Genomic DNA, 22,772 nt, shown 5'->3' on the forward strand with positions numbered 1-22,772 from the left:
GATAGATAGATAGATAGATAGATAGATAGATAGATAGATAGATAGATAGATAGAGGAATAAAGAAAAGTATCAGAGAGCCATAGTGGATAGCCCTTATCTTACAGTGGGGAAGAGTCATGATCCCTGTTAAGAAAAAAACCACAACCACTTGCTTCACCATTAATCATGACTGGAACCCTCTGATCCCCTTCCTCCACCCCCATGAAGACTTAGCTTGTACGTCTTTGAGGCCCTTATCACATTTTGCTTTGTACTACAGTTATGTGTGTACATGTCTTATCTCTCATACTTGAGGGTTGATGTCTCATTCATCTTTCTAATCCTTACAGCAACTGGCATAGGGCCTTGGCTGTTTACTCAATGAATGAGTGATTGGATGAATGAATGAGTAGTTGAATGAGTGGAAGAGTGAATGAATCTTGACTAGAGCAGAAGAAGATAGACTGGACAAAGATGGGAGGGTCGTCTCTTGGGAGAGAAATATTTCACCAGAGACAATCTGGAATGCTGTTTCACTGCCAAAAAAAGAGATGATGAAATAAGTGTCTAGGTTCATATGGCATGGCCTTTGGGTATTCAGTGAGCCATTCTGGATTTTGCTTGCAATTATTGTCTATAGTAGCCAAAAGATGAATAAATAGTGGGAATGGGTTGAGAAACATGAGTTCCCTCTTCTCCCTCGTGTTCCTCTTCATGACCTTTCCATTTTTAAAAGTCCTGCAAAAGTATGAAGAACTACGGCCATTTGGAAGCTCTGTGGTTCTGAGGCACAAACTCTAGACTTTTGATGGGCATCCCTATTTACCCAACTATTGGGCTGGGATGGGGAAAAGAGTAGATGCCCATAGTAGTCCTCACTATTTTGGCATCTCTTCTCCAACTTGCTATGACAAAGGTCTTCTCTTGTGTATTTCAGGCAGTTAAAAATTTTGGTAGAGAAAGAAGAATGGGCCTCTCATTAAAACGGCCATTTTGAATGATTATGTGTATGTACACATGTACATGTATGAAACTATGAAACACACTATAAAATACACATATACACTATAAAATGACACTTTTTTTTGCTTTTTGGAAGAGGGAAGGCAGGGCAATTGGGATTAAGTGACTTGCCCAAGGTCACACAGCTAGTGTTAAATGTCTGAGGTCAGATTTGAACTCAGGTCCTCCTGACTCCGGGTCTGGTGCTCTATTCACTGCTCCACATAGCCGCCCCCAAAATGACACATTTTTAAACAAAAACTAGAGATTAGGTGTTGCCTTTCTTGAGAGATTATGCACATATACCAGTGATGGGAATTCTCCTTTTAAATAGCCTTCATAGATGACTGAGGCATAGACAAAAATCCATCTCATTACCCAATGGATATGCCATCTTCTGGGTTAAAATTATAATTCACAGACATGCCTAATTCCTGATATTTAGCTCTGAAAGAACTTTAACCATTTCCATCAATAAAGATTTGTTACCCCTGATCTTCAAAAGAATGTGTCACTAACTCTATGTCTCTATACATGCATCTGTTACGTATTCCCAGTGGTATTTCTGCACCTGCATATGTGTATACTTATATATCTGTCTGTATATATCTATAGGCACACATGTGCACATATATTCATACATGCACAATACATACATACATTCATGCATGTCTGAAATGTGAGGGATGGAAGGTGCCTGGAAGTTATTTAGTCCAACCCTTGCTTTTTACACTTGAGGAAACTGAAGTCCCTTCTGAGAGTTAAATGACTGATCCAAGGTAATGCAAGTGAGTGAAAGCAGCAGAATTTAAATCTAGGTCCTCCAATTCTAAAGTCAATGTTCCTTTCACTTGCTACTATAGTTCATGCAAACCCTACTAGAAACATGAGATTGTATTTGAGTATGTATATTCATGTTTCAGGTAGGGATTACAAGAAGTTACTTTGAAGGTCCTGTCTAACTCTAGAAGCCTATAATTAAATGTATAAAGGCACATATATACATATGTATGAACATATGTACAGTTCCATGAAAACAGGAACGATGCATTTTATTCATGAATATATTCCTTTAGTAAAAATTCATAGAATATATATGTACATATGTATAAAATAACCTTGAGAACAATAACATTCATATGGCACTTACTTTGAGCCAGGCACTATACTAAGCACTTTGCCATTACTATCTCATCTGATCTTTGCAGCAACCCTGGGAGTTAGATGCTATTATAATTCCTATTTCACAGTTGATGAAACTGAAGCGAGAAGAGATTAAGTGACTTGCCCAGGGTCACACGGCTATTTAATGTCTCCGTTCCGATTTGAATTCAGGTCTTCCTGATTGCAGAGCTAGAGTCCTATCCAGTGTGCCACTGATGTGAATGTGCATTAGTTTATGCATTGGTCTATAAATGGATATGTGTCTGTATACACATGTGTATAGACATCCACATTCACAACTCATTGTGCTTCCTCCACCTGCAGTGATTATGGCTATGAGAGACATGGAGATAATCAGTGTATCCCTGCTTTCTGGTACAACCCATCTTCTCCATCGAAGGACTGCAGCCTTGGTCAGAGCTACCTCAACAGTACTGGGTAAGTGCCAGGGCCGCTCACTTCCCGCTCTCTTCTGGCCTTATGCCTAAGTTGCAACAGGACAGGGTGAGCTTCAATTGTATTAAGAGGAGCTTATGTTTAGGGCTTGTTAGGAAGAGACGACTGGTCAAAGTAGTAGAAATCTCTTTCTTAAAGTTCTTTAAGAGCAGCAGAGAGTCCCAGGCAGCTAGGATGCTTGCGATGACATTGTGCTAGCAGCAAGGCTTGGAGGAGGTGAGTTTGGGGCAGTCTTTTTATACAGGCGATCAAACTGACAGGCACCCTGGTTTGGGTGATTTGGTGACATTTGTCCTCCTACGGTAGGATTGGCACCATCAAACCAGGGTGTTTTAACTCTCCCTGTCAAAGAACATGAATTGGCTCATTTCTGGAGCCTCTGGCAAAGAAAATAGTCATAAGTGACATGTAGGTATTCTGGGATGACAGACTGTCCCAGGATCCTAACTAAGAAGGTCTTGGAAATGTAACATTTGTATGCTTTCTATAGCCCTCAAATTACGTGTGTGTTTGTGTGAGTAAGTGTGTGCATGTGTATATATGTAGTGTTTGCTCATTTGCATCTATCTTCTGTTCTTCCCTTAATGATTCTATCAGAAACTTAAATAATTCTCTTGGAGATTTATTCCCTCTACCCCAACTTTGCTCCTTGATGACCTGCATCAGACCCGCCAAATAGTCAACGTAGCTAAATACAGTCAACACTGACCTGGGAGTTATGAGACTAGCTTTGCAATGCCAACGACCTTCTTTAACAAACTCTCTATGATTTCCAACAAGTCACTTGCCTTTCTCTACCCTCTACCTCTAAAGTTGCTCAGCTTTATAATAGCATTCACACCCCCCACTAATACCTGGGAGGGAGGGAAATGAGGCCTAAGGACAGAAAACAGTTTGAATTGTTCTGTAAAACAACAAACCCTGAGCCAAAGCTTGACAAGGACAGTGCTTTGGTCCTGGCAGGGTTGCTCCTAGGGGGCTGATCTCTGGTTTAAGGAAACTTGGCACTGAGATTCAGGGGATTCAAACTATATATCAGGCAGCTTTGCCTCATAGGCTTGTGTTTTCACTGACAGAGAAATGCTGAGAGTGGGCAGGCTGCTTGTGAGCTTCTGATACAGTTTATGGGGTTGGGAAAGGGTGGTCCAAGGGGTAACGTCGGAGGCAGTGATTGGTAGTGGGCAACTTTCTCACAAAAAAATGTTTTACATAGTATGCTAGTCTTTGTTAGAGAAAGACCCAGTTATAAATTCCAGCCGCATTTATGGGCTGACTCCATTTAAGCTCGCCGAATTTAGGCATAACTTGGCCTTATAGGATTCAAAAACAGAAGAACCTGAAAGATGATCCTGTCTACATCCTCTCCTGTGTGTCTGGATGAGGAAACTGAGGTCCAGAGTGGGGAAATGACATGTTAAAAATTATGCCACCTGATATGACCAATACTGTTTCGCAGTGCTTCATGATAACCAAATCCCTCCATATCACAAAATTTCACTGCGGTGCTGCGTGGCCAATCATGCAAAGCACTAAAATTATGTTTATTTTACTGGTTTTTATAAAATATCACTACCACCATAAAAATATATCATCAGACTTGTCTATAATAAAAATGCTTTTTAAAGTTTTTATGTTCTGAATTTTGGCTACGTGGGATCTGTCTATTTATGATGCTATTCCAGTGAATCTCAGTGTCCTCTGTAACATTTTCTTACCGTGTGTGTGTGTATGTGTGTGTGCGTGTATGTGCGTGCATATGCATGCGGATGTGCAGGCCTGAGATGTTCCTCTATGTTCTAAAGACCCTAACTTTCCAATCAAATACTACTTCGCAGAAGGGTTTATCATAGAATGACTATAAATAGTAGATACCATCCTCTACCCAATTTTCACTTGAACATTGGTTTTGAATTTTTGACTCCATAACAGAGAATTTGGGTTTGGAGGAAGAAGGTCTAGCTGAGGCAGAAACGTTTAATGTTCAATGACCATTCGACTATTCTTCCTAAATGAATGTAAGGCAGTCATAGAAAATCAGTAGAATGGGCTTTCATCTATGAAAGCTTGATCTAAAAAATAAGAGGGGAGGGTAATGTGAGACCTGGCTGCTCATGGAAAAGGCTTTCTTCCTTTCTGTTCTTTCTAGCTTAGTTATCTCAGACTCTAGTTACAGACCCTGTCATTAGAAACTTTGCGCTAAGTGTTGGTGAGCTAGTTAGCCATGCTGAAGGACAGATAGGAATTCCCAGCATGCATTTCATTCTTTGCCTTCCTTGATCCTCTGGATGCCCTTTGAGTGAGGACCATTTGAATGGTTATGACAGATTAATTAGTCCTGGCATGCAAGGGAAGAACCTGGGTCTCTTTGAAGTGAACGGTGTCCTAGATTGAAATGACCATAATCTTCCCTTGCAGACAGCCACATGCCAGTGGCCGGTATCAATAATTCATGTCAAGCTATTCGGGAAAAAAAAAATGTGAATGAAACATGTTTAATTGTACAATAAAGGGTCTTTTGGGATACGTGCATGGCATTCTAATGCATTAGGGGTTACAGAAAGCCTTTTGTTAGTAGTATTGGAATAAAGTTGAACTATTGATCAATAAACATATTTATTAAGTGCTGACTATGTTTCAGGCACTGTGCTAAGTGCTGGAGAGCAAAAGAAAGTCCCTATACTCACTGAGCTTATATTCTAATAAGGGAGATAACTCAGACACAAATGAGAATTTACAAGACACTTTACAAGAGGAAGGCAGGTACTAACTGACAGCTGGGGGTGGGGCGGGGTGAGGATGACTTGGAAAGACCAACCACACAATGTTCTATTTGAGAGAGAGGCAGTATAGTGTGGCAGAGAGAGCATCAGCAGCTTATGTCCTAATCAGGGGTGGGGAGCCTGCAGCCTTGAGGCCACATGTGGCCTTTTAGGTCCTCAAATGTGGCCTTTTGACTGAGTTTTATAGAACAAATCCTTTAATTAAGGGGATTTGTTCTGTGAAGTTTGGATTCAAAGAGTCTCTTGAGGACCTAGAAGGCCACATGTGACCTGGAAGCTGCAGGTTCCCCACCCCTGTATTATCTCAGGCAAGGCATTTCTCTCTGGGACTCAGCTCTGAAACAAGGTTAGACTAAGTGTTCTCTAAGGCCCAGTCAGGTGCTGTGATTTTATTTCTGCAACAGTGGTCAGGGAATAGGCTCTGACCTGCTCTCGTGGGGTCCTTGACCACGGAGGTTCGACCCAGTGACCTCTTACTGACCCCTCTAACTCTGAGATCCCTTTACTTGAAGATTGTTCTGCTGCAGTGGCATTGAACAGAGACCTTCTATTTGAACTTTTCTTTAAAATCTATCAGTCCTACCATGAGCAAAATGAAATACTGAGGGTGGTGTCAGAGAGGGTGCCATAAAATGCTATCAAACAACCTGATGACTCCAAAGTGAGAGCTGTTAGGTGACAGAAGGCCCCACAGGGACCAAAGAATGTTTTCCGTAATCCAAGGCAGAAGCAGGCATGCTAACTGGACGGTGGTCCGTTTCTGAATGGGGAGGAGCAGAAGGAGGCCCCAGAAGAGGGAAGGCAGCTTTTTCTCACCCCAAGGGCCCAGCACGATTCCATCAGCAGCCTCCTTCTATGTTCCATGTGATTCACACATTGATTTTCCTTTCTTGGTTCAGCAACATGAGCCACAGATCGCCAGGTAGAACCAATCAATAACAATGTATACATACAGAGCTGCTTTTCCCTAGGATGAAGGATGGAAACTCCTCGCTGTTTGTTTAGCTTTATAAGGAAAGCTTGGCCTCAGCTGCTATGAGAAGTCTCTTTTCTTTAAACACACAGACACATACACATACACACACACACATACACACATAAACGTGAACCAAAAAACAAAACCATAATGTCAATACCTCCAGGTACCGGAGAATTGTGTCTAACAACTGCACAGATGGGCTGAGGGAGAAGTACACCGCTAAATCCCAGCAGTGCCCAGGCAAGGCTCCAAGGGGGCTCCATGTGGTGACTGTGGACGGGCGGCTGGTGGCTGAGCAAGGGCACAATGCCACCTTCGTCATCCTCATGGAGGAGGTAGGTTCCAAACTTTGATGTGGAGGCTGAGACACACGGAAGTGACATTTCTTTCTGCCTGGGTGAGGACACGAACCTTATTAGATGCTGGGTGCCTGCAGAAAAGCCAAGCCTAGGGGACATAGCTGGAACTTTTGAGATAAAAGAATGAAGAGAATGGCATGGTGTAGGTACTGGCAGTGGAAATAGAAGCTGATTTGGTATCAATTCAGTGGCATCAGATTATTTCATGAGGGACAGGAATCTGAGTGGCCCCCTCCCTAGAATTCCCTTTCAGGGACTGCTCTGTGTATAGAATTTTTCTCACTATCAGTTTATATATACTACATGAAAGAAACATAAGCCTTCCTTTGTGTTACTCTGAGCTTACACAGTCCATATTTCTTTCCCTCACTCCAAATTCTAACCTCTCTTGAGAAATCCCTGAATGGATTGTCACATTCCAAAATACCCCTACCTTGTATTCTCTGAGATTTTAAAAATGGGATTTGGAAGACTATGTTACTAAAAATTCCTTTTAAAAGTGGTATAAAGTTTTTGTTTTGATTCTTCCTCTAGCAATTATAGATTTCATTTACATGTTTCCTGGACTGGTCAGTGAAACTGAAATGCACATAGTCACTTTTGGACTAGGGGAGGGGTTAGCCTCATTAACTATAGGAACAATGATAATCATAATGATGGTGATAACAGTAATAAAATAGCTTACTGTCTATAGCACTTTACAATGCATAAGCATTTTCTTTCCAATAATCCTGTGAAATTTGTAATCCAAGTTCATTATTCCCATTTACCTGATGAGAATCAGCAAGGTAGTAGCCAAAGGTAGGATATGAGCCTGAGCACTTGATCCACACACCCTGTGCGTGTTCCACTCTATACCATTTTGTCTTTCCAGCTACCACTTTATTTATTCCATGGTCATGGAAAATATAAGTGCCATTTGCTCTTGTGGGGCTGCATGTGGGATTTTTGATTTATAAAGTCCTAAAAATTTACATGCAAATTGCTCTGTGCTTTGGGGTTCTTGGGAAGTGACCAAACTGAATTTTCTTTCTCCAAAGACAGAGTGCTTTGGGAATTTTTAAAAGCAGACTCAACATGAACTGGGTTTTTGAGGTATATTATCTGAGACTGGCCAATTGGCATCTATCTCCCTGTCCAGGCACTTGATTGAAAGAGTTAGGGGCTTTAGAAGAGGTCAACATCACATTTCCATTTGGGGAGTTTTAAGGGCCAGAGCTCTGAAAGGTGACTCTTGAATGACTTGGTAGATCCCCAATCTTATCCATTTGAAAGACTGCCAGTTCATTTCCACCTTAATTTGTTTTCATAAACTCATAGATAGTTGACATTGTGTGGGGGCTGGAAAGCATCTATCAGTATTCATACATAGCCAAGGCACTGCTGGGAAGGAGGCAGAATAAAGAGTGTAGGACTCACAGTCATTCTCTGGAAAAGTTATTGGTGCCAATGGTCCATTGTTGAGAAATTTATTTTCTTCTTTTGCTCCACCTCTTTTCATAAAGAATATAAATGGAGTATGAAGCATTTGCAATGAGGCAGGAGGGAGGGACTTTTTGACTTTGGCCTCCCTCCCTCTGTTTATTTGATAATTAGTGTCTGTGCTGCTTAAAACACTCTGGATTTCGTAGATTCATGAGGGAGTGAAGTGGCATTAAACTGAGGAAGTTTGGTGGACTGTGTGCTATGTTTGGAGTTAGGAGAGACCCTGCTTCAGATCTTGACTCTGACCCTTATAAACCATGTGACTCTCAGCAAATCACCTATGCTTTGAGTTTCAGTTTCCCCATCTAAGTGGGAATAATACCTGCAACACCCATCTCACAGCTGTATTGTGAAACTCAAATGAGATAATGTAAATGTAATGTAAAGTGCTATGTAAATCTTATAAATATCAGTTATTGTCCATCTGTCCAACTGGGAAAGGAATGAAGGATCTGGAACAGAGATTCAACCCATATTTGTAACCAGCCGTTGTCCATAGCTCCTGGAAAGAGTCTTATGGATTCAGAGGCTGAGAGAATTGGGTTTGAATTCTTCCTTTGAAGCATCTTGTGACCTTGAAATGCTTATTGATACCCTCAGTTCCTTCCCATTTAGGGAGAATTTGCTGTTTGCCTCATAGTCTGGATGGAAAATTTTGGAAATTTTCATAATCTGGCACCATGAATACCCCATATACCTTTTGTCACTGGGGAAAGAAAGCCTCCAACCCAGGTGTCAGGTATGGCCCAATGTCCTTTGCATGGGCCTTGATACAGGAGAATTCTGATAGGCTCCCTGAGGATCCTGGCCTTGGAGTTCCCTAGTGTCCTAAGACTAGTTAGTTCAAGGTAACTGCTGAGGGATGATAGAGTAAGGGGTTGTTTCCTGCATTCCCACCTTGTCTAAGAGGAGGAAGCATAAAGAATAAGTAAAGTCTAAATCCCTTCATCAGCCCAGGGCAATGTTTCTTCCTGCAGGGTGATCTCCAGAGGACAAACATTCAGCTAGACTTTGGAGATGGGATTGCTGTGTCCTACGCTAACTTCAGCCCCATTGAGGATGGCATCAAGCACGTGTACAAGAGTGCAGGCATCTTCCAGGTGACGGCCTATGCAGAGAACCACTTGGGCTCCGATACTGCTGTCCTCTTCTTACATGTGGTTTGTAAGTAGGTGAACAAATGCAGACCCCCGCCCCTGAGCTTATCCACCTTCCTTGCTACGTCCCTTTCCCAGAGTTCAAAACTGGGGGGGAGGGATGGGACTGAGCTTTGCAGATTGCAGGTAAGGTATAGACTTGACTGAATGCTAGTCCTCCAATGGATAGTAAATCACATCTGAATTTCACAAATATCAGGCTTCTGTAGTGATCATTACTTTCCCATTTCCTTCACATTGTGTTAGAATTAGAAATTAGTGTTATTACAGTAACACTGTGACTCTCCAGAACCCTTTGAAGGAGGTCATTTTAGGAAGTCAACTTTTTTTTTCTGATTTTTGAGGATTTACACACATGAAACTTTCTTTGGAAAGTTTAACCATTGGCATGGAAATAATTCAAAAACAAGCCTCACCCTTCCCTGCACTGTTACATTGAGAACACTGGATGAAATTTAACCTTTTCTTGGTGACTCCAGGGGCATCATTAGATTGTTGATTTCTGCTTTTCAATGATGCCCTCAGAGGCTGATGCTGGTTATGAGAAGACTGTTTACCCTGGCAATAAATGACTTCAGACTTTTGCACTTTCTTTTCTCTTTTTGCTGTTTCTCTCCCTCTCTCTGTCTCTCTCTGTATACACACACACACACACACACATACATACACATACATATATAGGCATACTATACACACATATATAAGAAGCAGCATGCTATAAACCAGAAACGATACTGGCCATGGAGTTGGGAAGGTCCTGGATTCAAATCCTGACTCTGATCTTTATTAGCCATGTGACTGTTGTCAAGCACCTCAGTTTCCCCATCTGAAAGACAAATGGGAATGATCATACCTGTACTTGGTGGTACAGTGGATAGAGTGCTGGGCTATGCATATGTATTTGTAGGTAGGTATAGATACATACATAGATGTATATGTATTTATATATATATATAATATAGGTCTATATATCTTACAGAAGCATATTCTATCAATATCTATTATGCATATATTTGTGTATATATGTGTATGTGCATATGCATATATATACATGTATACACACATATATGGTTTCCCAAAAGTCTTAGTTTTAATAACTTCAGAAGTATATATGCAAAAATTTTACAAAAAGTAATTTGAAAATTTAATTGCTTAAATTCCTTTTACATGAATATAGTTTTGTGAATTTTGAATAACATTTTTTATTTTAAATTTAACAACATAGGACATTATGCATTGTGTGTCTCAGACTGATACATTAGTAGAGAAGAGGTCCTCTTGATTGGATCCCCTCAGTCTTCATTAGACTTTAAATTATAGGATCACACCAAAATTGTGTATATGCACTAAAACTTAAATCTTTGGATAATCTTAAGGCCAAGACTACAGATGCAGTCCATTCAGTTGCTGAACAGCAAGCTGATAAAAGGTCTTACAATTGACTAAAGCAGTGAATAACACAGGATGGTGGTTATGTTGAATTTGAATAAGAAATATCAATACTTAAAATGAGGGCTGTAGGAAATATCTGATGAGAGAATAAAACTTTTATTATATAGATGTTTTGATATCTATTTTGACTATTCACCAACCTTTTAAGCTTTCTCCTTGGCTTTAACTTGGACCCCAGAGAAAGGGGACCTCTAGAGAGAAGAATTTTTGTGTACTTATGTAGCTGTCCTAAACACTCATTTTAAAAAGTTAAACCCATTTTCTGGCCTGAATGCAAGCAACATAAAACAAAGCTAGCCATTATTTCTGTGAAAGCAGGAGAAAGATTTTAAAGGAGACATTCTTAGTTTTTAAAAAGCCCTAACTTGTAAAATTAAAAGTTTAACTCTTATAGTCAGATTTATTTCAGGACAAAATCCTGTTGCAGCAAATGCCAAACAAACTTGTAAATACCTTTTAAAGTACTAGGATATTTCCTTCCCACTAGAGGCGTGAGATATATAGCAAAGAATATTTGAGATAGTGTCCAAGAGAACATGCATTCATGTCTTGCCTTACTGCCTTACTTGCTGAGTGAACCTGGGCAAGTCACCTAATTTCTCTGAACCTCAGTCTCTTCATCTGTAAAATGGTAGCAGTAATAATATTTTTTCTTCCTATTTTATAAGGTCATTGTGAGAACCAAATGAGATAATATATCTAAATAATTATAAATCTTAAAACATTACATAAAATTTCAGATATTATTTTAAAACTGAATCTTGCTTGATATAAGGAATTGACTGAGTTCAGAAAGCTTTATTTTGTTGCATAAAAATTTATAATATATATGTTATGTATTGTTGGTGGTCTGTTGTTTTTAATTGTGTCTGACCCTTCATGACCCCATTTGAGGTTTGTTTGGCAATGATACTTCAGTGGTTTGCCATTTTCTTCTCCAACTAACTGAGGCAAACAGGGTTAAGTGATTTGCTCAGGGTTCCACAGCTAGTAAGTATCTGAGGTTAGATTTGAACTCAGGTCTTCTTGACTCTATGCCTGGCACTCTATTTCCTGTACCACCTAGCTGCCTAAATGTATGCACATACACATATATTTATATATACTACATATATACATATTCATATATATAATATATAGTATATAGAGAGAGGACATATATCCAGGGGTGGGGAACCTGTGGCCTCAAGGCAACATGTGGCCCTCTAGGACCTCAAGTATTTTTATTGTTTTTTATTGTTTATATCCTTTTATTTATATTATATTTTATAATTTATATTGTTTATATTTTATTTATGTATTATTATTTATATATTATTTTATTATTTATATCCTTTTATGAAGGGAATTTGTACTATGAAGTTTGGATTCAGTCAGAGGGCTGCACTTGAGGACCTAGAAGGCCATGTGTGGCCTTGAGGCTGCAGTTTCCCTACCCGTAGACAATACTGCATGCACGCGCGCGCACACACACACACACACACGTGCATACACTCACACACAGTTCTCCCACCCTTAAAAACCCTTGCATTAGCACACACTTCCTTTGGGTGTGGTCCTTACTGGTGGCGAGACTGGTCTGAAGTTCCTTGATGGCAATAGCCAGTCAGAAGTGAAGCTGGTTTATGCTGCAGGTTATGTGCAAGAAGGAGGAAATGTTCCTTGAAAAATTTTATCATGCTCATAATTCCCTCAAAATCAATCATGGCTGCTTTTAACAGCCAGTTATTAGAGCGATAACTGCTTTTGGCCTCACCTTGGCCATTAGCTAACAAAAGTAGTTGTTGGCTGCCCATAATAACCAATTTCTCATGGATTATTGGATTTTATCAGAGGGATCACTATTTGATGGTGAGAGTTTTTAGGAGCTCGTCATTTTCATTTTCACCTGAACTCCTCTTTGCCCCCTTCCCTTTTGCATACTACTTCATAGCTTATCTCCAGCTTTGAGGCAGGCTTATATTCTTCCCTATGTTGAAAGCGTCCTGCCCTTATTACTGTTATTTGAGATATTTCACCCACATGAGTCATACCCTTTATCCATGAGAATGAGTCATGCTGATCATTGCTGGTCAATCCCACTGACAGCCAAAGGCTTTTGCCCTTGATGTGAATTTAGGGAAATCCCTGTTAGTGACTAACCTACCCAGGACAGCTAGGACCAGGTTGAACAAACCTAATAAAGGTTGAGCAGAGTGTGGAGGATGGCAAAACTAAGGGAAATTCCCAGGGTCATACCTATTTACTTCTTTTCACATAAAAAAAAACCATGATTATTCACATCATCTTTAGAGCTCTCAAAACACAAAACAAGCAAACAGAAAAAAAAAACCAACAACACAAAAACCTCCAGCCTCATTGCCTTCTGAGGAAGTTCTTCCTCATCTCAATCAGCAATAATGATAGTAATGGAAACGTCACTGTGAGGAAAGAAGCACGAGCTGTTGCTATAGCCCCATTTTAAAGATGGGAAAACTGAGGGCTAGAGAGATTAAGCAGTTTGTCCAAGCTATTGTGGGTAAGTCTAGACCAGATCTAGGACAAGAAGCTAAGTCTCCTGGTTTCTAATCTAGTACTTTCTCTGAAGCTTATTGCTTGAGATATGACTATAAACACAAATAATAAAGGTTATAAAGCTTGAAAATCTTTGGCACCCCCCAACACATGCCCCTTAATCCAAGAGATGTGAATATGGTCCTTACTTTAGAAATGAAAGACAATGTCCCTCTGCAACAAAACAGCTGCCTGTGCAGGTATGTTCACCAACTCTGGGATATGTGCACTAAAATGGCATCATCATGAGAACTCTCCCTCACCCCCTCCTCAGCCCATTTCAGTCAAATCAAACTCTGTTACTGCAAAGCCTTGGAGAGTCTATCTAATATATCCTGAACAGAAACATTAAGCATTTTAATTTAATTCAGCATAAAAATAAAACAAGATTGGGGAACATTCACCCAACTAAACGTAAAGCTGAAACATTTGCATTTCCCCACCTGCATCTTTCTGTCCTTGTTTTATTTCCCAAATGCTCTAAATTAAAATTCTCCATTGGTATGCATTAGATGTGTTTTGGCATTCTGATTACTTGCTGCCTTAAACGTGCTGCTGCTCACACCTGTTTTATGAGTGCAGCAAGGGATAGTTGGTTACTCCCCTCGTGGGTGGCTTAATCCAAGCTTGGGAATTCTGCTTGTGTTTCCGTTCCTAGTTGAGAGCTCCCTTTGTCTCCTAACAAAGCCCCACCTACCAATGTGGGCACTGCAGAGGACAGAGGACAAGAGGCCAGTGGAGAAAGGATGATAATGACTTGAAGGAGGATAATAATGAGGAAACCCTCCCTCCCATACAATGCATTGACCCAAATCACAATGCCCACAAATCACTGGAGAAAAAAAATGATGGCTACTTCTCCCTTTGTTTATTGGTTTGTGCGTCTAGCAAGCTCACTTTGTCCTTGAGCTGAAAGTTTCAATGAGTATTTGTAGATAAGCTAGAATGTATAGGTGATCACCCAAGGTTTTATTTAGAGTCCGCAAGCCCTTAGAGATTATTTCAAACCAAAATAATATAAACAAGTACATGAATAAAATTTTCGACTCATTTCCTATTGAGTCCGAATTCTCTTCATCCAAATTTCCTCCTCTTGATGGGAGTGCACTTTCTATTTGAGCATATTTGGAATGATGGCTATGATATATTGTTAAACCTTGAGGGTAGGGGAGCAAAGAGGGAATTGGTGATGTTGGATAGTCCATTCAAGGAAGAGAAGCTTTTAAATTGTTTCTTCCCGTTCTTCTAGGTCCTGTGGAACATGTCCATCTCAGTGTTCCATTTGTAGCCATCAGGAATAAAGAGGTCAACGTCACTGCTGTTGTATGGCCCAGCCAGCTGGGAACCCTCACCTATTTCTGGTGGTTTGGCAACAGCACTAAGGTTTGAGCATGTTTTAAGGGTCTCTGCTGTCAGCTAATGCTGAGGGGTGGGTTTAGGATCTTCTCTTTTCTAATACAGGGATGGGAACAACAGCAAATGTGATTTAACAAACTTGAATGATTATTTTCTCTCTTCATGAAATTGTCATTGTATTTTCCTAGGTTGCTGTTAGTGTGATGGGACTTTGGCTCTTGTGATGATTATTTTAAAATTTGAATCCTAAAAGAAGTCCCCCCCGACATGCATAAATAAGAACTGTGCACTTAAAAAGATGGTGGAGTATACAATGAAAGATGACATGATGTAATCAAAAGAACACAATTAGGAGACTGAGGGCTGATCTGAAATCATCTCTTCCCTGCCTCTGTCACAGAGTTGTAGAGTAGAAATAGCAATAAGTAGAGTCAGAAGTAGTGGGTTTGGATCTCAGCTCTGATCCCTGGGTGACCTTGGAAAAAGTCATGTAGCTTCTCTGGGCCTCAATTTCCTCATCTGTAAAATGAGGAAGTTGAATTACATGATGTATTTGGTACTTTCCAGATGTGAAGGTTAATGATTATTGGTGTGGGGGCAGCTAGATGGCACAGTGAGTAAAGTGCTGGCCCTGGAGTCAGGAGGACCCGAGTTCAGTTCTAGCCTCAGACACTTAATACCCCCACAAAAAAACTAGCCGTGTAACCTTGGGCAAGTTGCTTAACCCTAATTGCCTTCCAAAAGGCAAAACAAAATGATTGTTGGTGTTGACAAGGTTTAATTTACCCATGGAACTGGTATTTTTCTGATCACTCCAAGGTTAGCCACCAGAATTATGCTTTCCACCCTTTCTGGAAGCTCGAGATGAGGGGTAGAATAATAAAGAGTGTCTCCTGTACTTCCTGTCCCTTCTCCTCCCCTCCCCTCCTATCCCTTTCTCCTCTTTTGAACTTTATTTTATAAGCAATAGGGAACCATTGAAAGCTTTTGAGTGGGGGAGTGACACACTTGCATGGCCTGATTATTCAGAAACATGTTTACACTGAGTTCTTATTTTAAAATTCTTGATGATATGTGACTATCAAATATTTTTGTACTTTAAAATGAACACAGAGTATGTTGTATGTTATGCTGGGGCAACTTGGTGTAGTTAACTACAATAATTTCACTTGCAGCTCCCTATTCCTATTAGTCAAGTGGAAATCTCCTAAGTAAATTGTCACTCACTGATTCGTCAGTTGGCTGCCTAAGCTTGGTAGATGACTTGTTACCTGTCTCACACAAGGAGTTCTCAGTAGGGGATAGATGGAGCACACACATGGATGGACTCCAAACCAGGCATTATTATTTTAAAGCATCTTATTGCAGCTCCACCCTCCAGTCTGTCTAGAAGTCAGATTCAAAGGAGTCAATTGCTTGTCCATTGGATTGGGAGTCTTCTGAAAGGCCAATTTGCTGGAATTAAAAGAGGTCCAGCTTAATAAATGTGTCTGCTTGTCTAATAGATTTGAGCAAATGAACCTTAAAAGACTTGATTTAATTTAACATGCATCTCCAGACATTAGTGGCTGGTTGAAAACTCAAGGAGCCAGTTGAGAGTTCCAGCTTCCTGATGATAGTGAAACCAGCCATGATGCTTAAACAGCTGATGAAAAACAAAAGCAATTTAGAAAAACAAAATTAGCTGCCTCAATATCCCTAGCCTAGGAAGCCTGTGGCTCTGTAGCCCAAAGGCTGTTGTAAGCATCCTGCCCAATCTTGTTTTATGTGGTCTTGTGCCAAACCTGGGCTGGCTGACCCACTGGGAGAGTTCCATCTGATTTCCTACAGCCCATCCTTAGATCCCTGAATTTCTCAGGATAGTGGAAGGTCATAGTGAGCCACAATTCTGTATGGGCAGAACTTGCCCACTCCCAAAGGAAATGAATTTTGAATTTTAGCCCTGACCTTAGTGCTGATACAGCTTTTAAAGTGGCATGAAAAGTGGTTGATAATATAAATGTAAGAGTAGAAAAGCTTAGTGAAGTAGAAATAGTGCTGAAAGACTGGGTTTTGAATTTAAGTCTCTGCTACTTGTAACCTATGTGACCTTGAGCAAATCAATCCCAGAATTCCAAAGATAGAAGGGAACCTCTATAAATGTTTATTGACTGACTCTTGTTGCTTAAAGATTCCAATGAGGGAGAGCATCTACAACCTCCTGAGTCAATCTATTTTGCTTTTGTTTACCTCAAATTTTAGGAATATTTCTCAGAGACAACACAGGGAAGTGGATAGTGAGAGTGGGACTTGCATTCTGGAAATCCCAGGTTCTGATCCTGACTCATATTCAGTAGCTATGTGATCATGGACAAGTGTCTTGGCTGCAGTTCCTCATCTATAAAACGAGGAGATTGGACTAGATGGGCTCTAAAGGGGCTTCTGACTTTCCATCTACGATTCTTTATTCCTTAGTTAAATCTGAAATTTGCTCCTTTGCAACTTCACCCACTTTTGTCCTCTGGCACAAAAGGGAACAAGTGCATTCCATCTTCCACAAGAAAGCCCTTTAGATGTTGGGACCTAATCATCATGCCCCTCTTCCCCCTTCCTTAAGGCTTTTCTTCTCTAGGCTAAACATAAGGCTTTTCACCATCCTTGTTCTCCCCCCTCTGGAAGTTCTCCAGTTTATCACTGTTATTCCTAAAATTGTACTTCTGCAACAGGAAATTATCATCTAAGAATGGTCTCATCAGGGCAGAGTGAGGGAGGGCTCTCACATACATACATACCGTGTTTCCCCGATAATAAGACACTGTCTTATTAATTTTTTTGGACAGAAAAACACCAGGGGCTTATTTTCAGGGGAGGGCTGGCTTATTTTAATGAACATTGACAGCAATTTTAATAAACAGGTAAATGTGAACAAAAAAATGTACCTTTATTCAATAAGCAAATCACTGGAGAAGAACAGGATGACGCGCTCACTGCTGCAGCTTTAATTGCATGCAGCTCGGAGCGCGGCGTGCGTTTTACCGGGGGAGGGGGGACGGTGCATACAGAGGGTACCGTAATGTAGCATGTAGCGCAGGGGATCACCTTCACTACAGTAGCAATCTCAATAGGGCTTATTTTCGGGGGAGGGCTTATTTTAGAGGAATCTCACACAGTAAGGGGAGGGCTTATTTTCGGGATAGGTCTTATTATCGGGGAAACACGGTACATACACATACATGCATGCACACATGTGTTTGTATGTATATGTGTATATATAGATGTATGCATGTATATGATATGTATACATATATAGAGATAGCTAGAGATGGAGGTGTAGATATAGAAACATAAGTCTAAAATTATGTTAGCATTTTTGACTGCACCATTAGGCCCACATACAGCCTGCAATCTACTAATATCCCAGGATCTTTTCCTCCCCCCAGGCAAACTGTTATCTAGTCATGTCCCCTTCCCCCATCTTGTACTTATGAAGTTGATATTTTTAAACCCAGGTATAAGATGTTACATTTATCTCTGTTAAATTCAGTTCTCTTAGATTCTGTCTAACACCCTCACCTATTAACAGCTTTTCAAATTAAGAATCTGCCAACCTGAATATCAGCTGTCCTTCCTTGCTTTTTATCAACCATAATTTTGATAAGCAGGCCAACTGTTCCTTTAAGTCAATTTTTTTTAAAATGTCAAGCAGCATAGGGCCAAGAATAGATCCCTGCAGGGTCTCCATTGGAGACCTCTTGCTAGGTTGATGTTTCGTCAGCCCCACTTTGAGTTTGGCCATTCAGCCAGTTCCAAAACACCTATCTTGTGCTCTAACTCATGTTCCTCCATCTTTTCCCCAAGAATAGCATAATATGTCTTGTTAGATGCCAGATATAAGTCAACTCTATATATCTACAGCATTGCCTTGATTTTCTACTCTAGTAATCTCATCAAAAAAAGTCAATGAGTTATATCTGGCATGACCTAAGCTTGTTGTAGCCTTGCTGGTTCCTTTTGAGATCAACTTCTTCTTTTTCTCAATTTTCCCTCTCTTTTAGTAAATTCTAGAACTTTGTTGGCCATCAGAGGTCATCTTGGCCACCTAGTTAATAGTCTGCATGTTCTCTGCCCTTCCTTTCTTTGAGACTTTATATACATGATACCCTTGGATTCCTATAATCCTGGGAGAGAAGTTCTATAGCATAGCATTGTGGATGGCAGGCTGGACATTGGTTAGAAAAGCTGCCTTGGTCTGCTTTTGTGTGGACCCTCACTTCAGCTTTCAAACTCTGAGTCTCAGTTACCTCATACTTAAAACGGGGATAAAAATACCAGTAGTCCTGCTTCAAGAAGTTGCTTTGAGACTCAAATGAGATAATAATGTGTGTGAAGTGCTTACAAATTTTAGAGCATTATAGAAATGCTAGTTATTATTTGTATTATGGCCTCTGAGGTCCCTTTCCACTCTGAAATTTTCTGCTTCTCTCATGAGAGACGGGGATTCAGTAAGTAGAAAAATTGAGAAGGAATCATTTTCCTTCCAAAGCAGCTAGAAGGCCGGTCTGTCAGGGTCTTGACTAAAGGAGCTGCAGTAGGTGTCTTGGGATGGTCCTCACTCTTTCATTTCAGACTTTGATGATGAGGCAGTAGAAGAACCTTGGTCTCTATGAAGAGCACCTTATTCTATTGTTATTCCTTTATTTTAGAATCAGAGATAGGAGACAGTGTAGAAAAGCTACCCTTGTCCTTGTCATACGAAGGGTCAGGAGATCCTTCCCCCTATTTCTGGATAATTAAAATTCCAGAAGGAATAACAATCACTTGATAATATCTTACATTTATATTTTAAATAGTATATTATGACTACAAAATTATTTTACATCTATTAACTCATTTGCTTCTTATACCACCCTGAGGTAAGGCAAGTATAATTACCTCCTTTTATAGATTAAGGAAATTAAGGCCCAAAAGAGTTAAATGACTCCCAATTCCATAGAACTTGGTTAAGTGATGGAGGGAGTATGCAAACTCAGGTCTCCTGAGTTTAAGTCAATTGTATGGTGGATAGAATGGTAGTCCTGGAGTCAGGAAAACCTTAATTTAAATCTCATGTCACACCTACCAGCTCCGTAACCCTGGGCAAGTCACTTAACCTCCGTTTGCTTCAATTTCCCCGCCTAATAATGAGGACAATATTAGCACCTACCTCAGAGGGTGGTTGTAAAAAATAAAAAAATAAAATAAAAATAAAATTTTTGTAAAGTACTTCACAAACATTCAAGTGCTATTTAAATGTTCTTGTTATTACTATTATTATTACTCCTACATTATGCTGTTTCAATCACAGCTGCTAGTAAGTTGTACCAATTAAATTTATTTCATCTCACTAATTAGGAATTAGGGCTCCGTGGGGGCATGGGAGAGGCAGGTGAATAAGATGCTGATTAAAGTATTCTTGAGTTAATCAAGGGAAGAATCCAGTGACTTCCAAGAACTGGGAATGAGGGGTGTTTGTTTTTTTCTTTGATGTCTTCCAGCCCCTGATCACCTTGAACAGCAGCATTTCCTTCATGTTCACCTCTGAGGGACTGAACACCATAACAGTCCAGGTGGCAGCTGGCAACGCCCTCATCCAGGACTCCAAAGATATTGCAGTGCATGGTAAAGTCAAAGACCTTCCATTGCATCTCCTGTTGGCTCCCAGCCACTCAGCCAAAGTTACACCTCCCCACCTCCCCCAGCAGGCAGGAGAAGCCTTTGTAGAATGAGCAAAAGGCCATTTTTCTCCTCTGAGTGAACTAGGATGAAGTGACAGTGGGGGCAGGGCAATAAGAGAAGTAGAGCTCCTGCTCTGTTGTTTGGACCATATGTTGTCAGTAAACACAGTTTTCCCCATGACTTTATAGTTACAACAAATGGACAGGTGCGTAGGGACTACACGTTGTGAAATCTCCTGACTCCGGGAAATGCCAGGTCAAGAATAGTGAGATGGTGAGTTCAATAAGTTGCTGGTCTGCATTGACAAAGGGAGGTCTCTGTCAGGGTCACTCTTCCAAAGGAAAAAGAAAGTAGTTGTCGCCATTATCAAGTTAGGAATGCCTTGACCTGGACTAATACTGTTCTTAAGTACCGATGCATATTTGACCACAGGTAGGCTAGCACCCTGGTGATGCTTATTCATCCAGTTTTTAAGTATCCATGACATTTAGCAGGAGGAAAGACAAAAGTACAAGAAGTAGGGGAAAGTATGATGGAGTAGTAAAGTTGTCCCTATCTGGCCCCATTATTTAAGATAAATATAAAGTTTGTTATGGTATCAGCCTTTGCAGCAAGAGTATTGCTCTTCTGGGATTTCACACAGAATGTCTATTTTCAGAATTTGTGTATTTCAGAAAATGGATCTTTTATAGTGAGAACATGTTTATAGTTCAGAATTAACAGGACTGGTTTATGGAGGTGGATAAACCTGTTTTCAATAACCAAAGTTCTTTTATTTGCTGGTGTACACACTTCAATGTAGCATAATCATTGGACTAACTTACTTTCCCCACCCCACCCTCTCTCTCCCTGTCTCTGTCTCTCTCTCTTCCTCTGTGTCTCTGTCTCTCCTTCTGTCTCTCTTTGAAGAGTATTTCCAGTCACAGTTACTATCATTCTCACCCAATCTGGATTACCACAATCCTGACATCCCTGAGTGGAGACAAGATATTGGCAAAGTCATCAAACGGGCTCTGGTCAAAGTAGGTTGACTTTCCTTCTGCCAAGTAATTGAAACTGGGGTAGGAGAGGGGTAAAAGAAAAGATATAAAGTTAGAAGGCTATTCCAGGAAAAATCACCAAAGTGGGGGGGGGCTAATAAAAGTAGTAAAAGTGGTTTTATGTTTTCTCCTTTCCTTCCATTTGGGGATTGGTTGAAGACAACATTGGAAGTGTTTAATGGGGATAGGGGAGTGTGATGAAAGCTTAAGGAACTGGGGTTGAGGATGTCTTTAAATATTTAAAGATCTATCATATCAAAGAGTAACTGGACTTGTTTTTGGGTAAAAAAAAAAACAAAAAAAACCCCATAAACAGAAAATAGAAATAGAGTCAGAGGAGAGCAGTTTTTGCTTCATCACAAGGGGGAAAGGTGTCAAATAATTATAACTATATAAAAATAGAATGGGCTGCCTCAGGGAGTAGTGAGTTCCTTATCACTGGAAGTATCTAAGCAACTGAATGACCACTTATTGGGTAGAAGTGAAGGCAAGTCATTAGACTAGATGACTTTTGAGATTTCTTCCAACTCTAAAATACGATGAGTCTATCAATCCAGTCAGTTTCTTATAGAGAAACAAAAGTTATTCTCCAGCAGAATGATCATATTTCAAGGCATACTAGTTGACAGAGGATTCACAAATGGTGGAAGTTTGATTGTTTAATCTACTCAGATATGCTCTAAAATGCAGAACTTGGTATGGTACCTGATGCTATGGCCTCTGAAGGGTAAATTCCATTTCATTTCTTTATTGGAGCGATTGACTAGCCTCTTCCATCATATAGGCTGGCAGAGCAAAAGCTTGTTATTTGTAGAGAAAAAAATGCCCCTTGCAGATGTTGGCACCACAGAGAAAAACCTAATTTTCCTTTTTCTGTTTATGACTCTATGATTTTGTGCCCTGCTCTTTTCTGGTGAGTGCATGTTCAATGATCCAGAAGTTTTAAGAGGGTTAATTGTGACTGCTTCATCTCTATCCATCACTTAAAAATTTTATATATTATTAACTATCTATATAAATATGCTATTACATATCTACTATGTGTAGAACACTGTGATCAATGCTGAGAAAGAAATGCAAAGTTGAGAGAAAAGCAAATTGAGCCTGCCCTCACTGAGCTTATAGTTTTTTCCTGGAGGATATGACCCATACACAGCTAAATACTACTATCACTGTTATTGTCATATCTCTGCAGGTCACCAGTGTCCCAGAAGACCAGATTCTAGTGGCAGTGTTCCCTGGCCTCCCTACCTCAGCTGAACTCTTCATCCTGCCCCACAAAAACATGACTGAGAGAAGGAAAGGCAACGAGGCT

At 40.2% G+C, this 22,772-nt stretch overlaps 1 protein-coding gene across 1 annotated transcript in view; it reads left to right on the forward strand.

The window, feature by feature from the left end:
- SORCS3 (sortilin related VPS10 domain containing receptor 3) overlaps window positions 1–22,772 on the forward strand; it is a 719,603-nt gene that overhangs the window by 682,507 nt on the left and 14,324 nt on the right. The window contains exons 17-23 of the mRNA XM_069098908.1: window positions 2,471–2,584; window positions 6,525–6,696; window positions 9,183–9,369; window positions 14,617–14,750; window positions 20,237–20,360; window positions 21,327–21,439; window positions 22,653–22,772. The exon at window positions 22,653–22,772 is cut by the window's right edge and continues 7 nt beyond it. Coding sequence (XP_068955009.1) covers window positions 2,471–2,584; window positions 6,525–6,696; window positions 9,183–9,369; window positions 14,617–14,750; window positions 20,237–20,360; window positions 21,327–21,439; window positions 22,653–22,772 — 964 coding nt within the window. The remainder of the gene's footprint in view (window positions 1–2,470; window positions 2,585–6,524; window positions 6,697–9,182; window positions 9,370–14,616; window positions 14,751–20,236; window positions 20,361–21,326; window positions 21,440–22,652) is intronic.

Source organism: Petaurus breviceps, unplaced genomic scaffold (assembly GCF_028583685.1).
Source record: "Petaurus breviceps papuanus isolate PSGF00001 unplaced genomic scaffold, PetGlider_PUasm1.0 37, whole genome shotgun sequence".
NCBI lineage: Eukaryota > Metazoa > Chordata > Mammalia > Diprotodontia > Petauridae > Petaurus > Petaurus breviceps.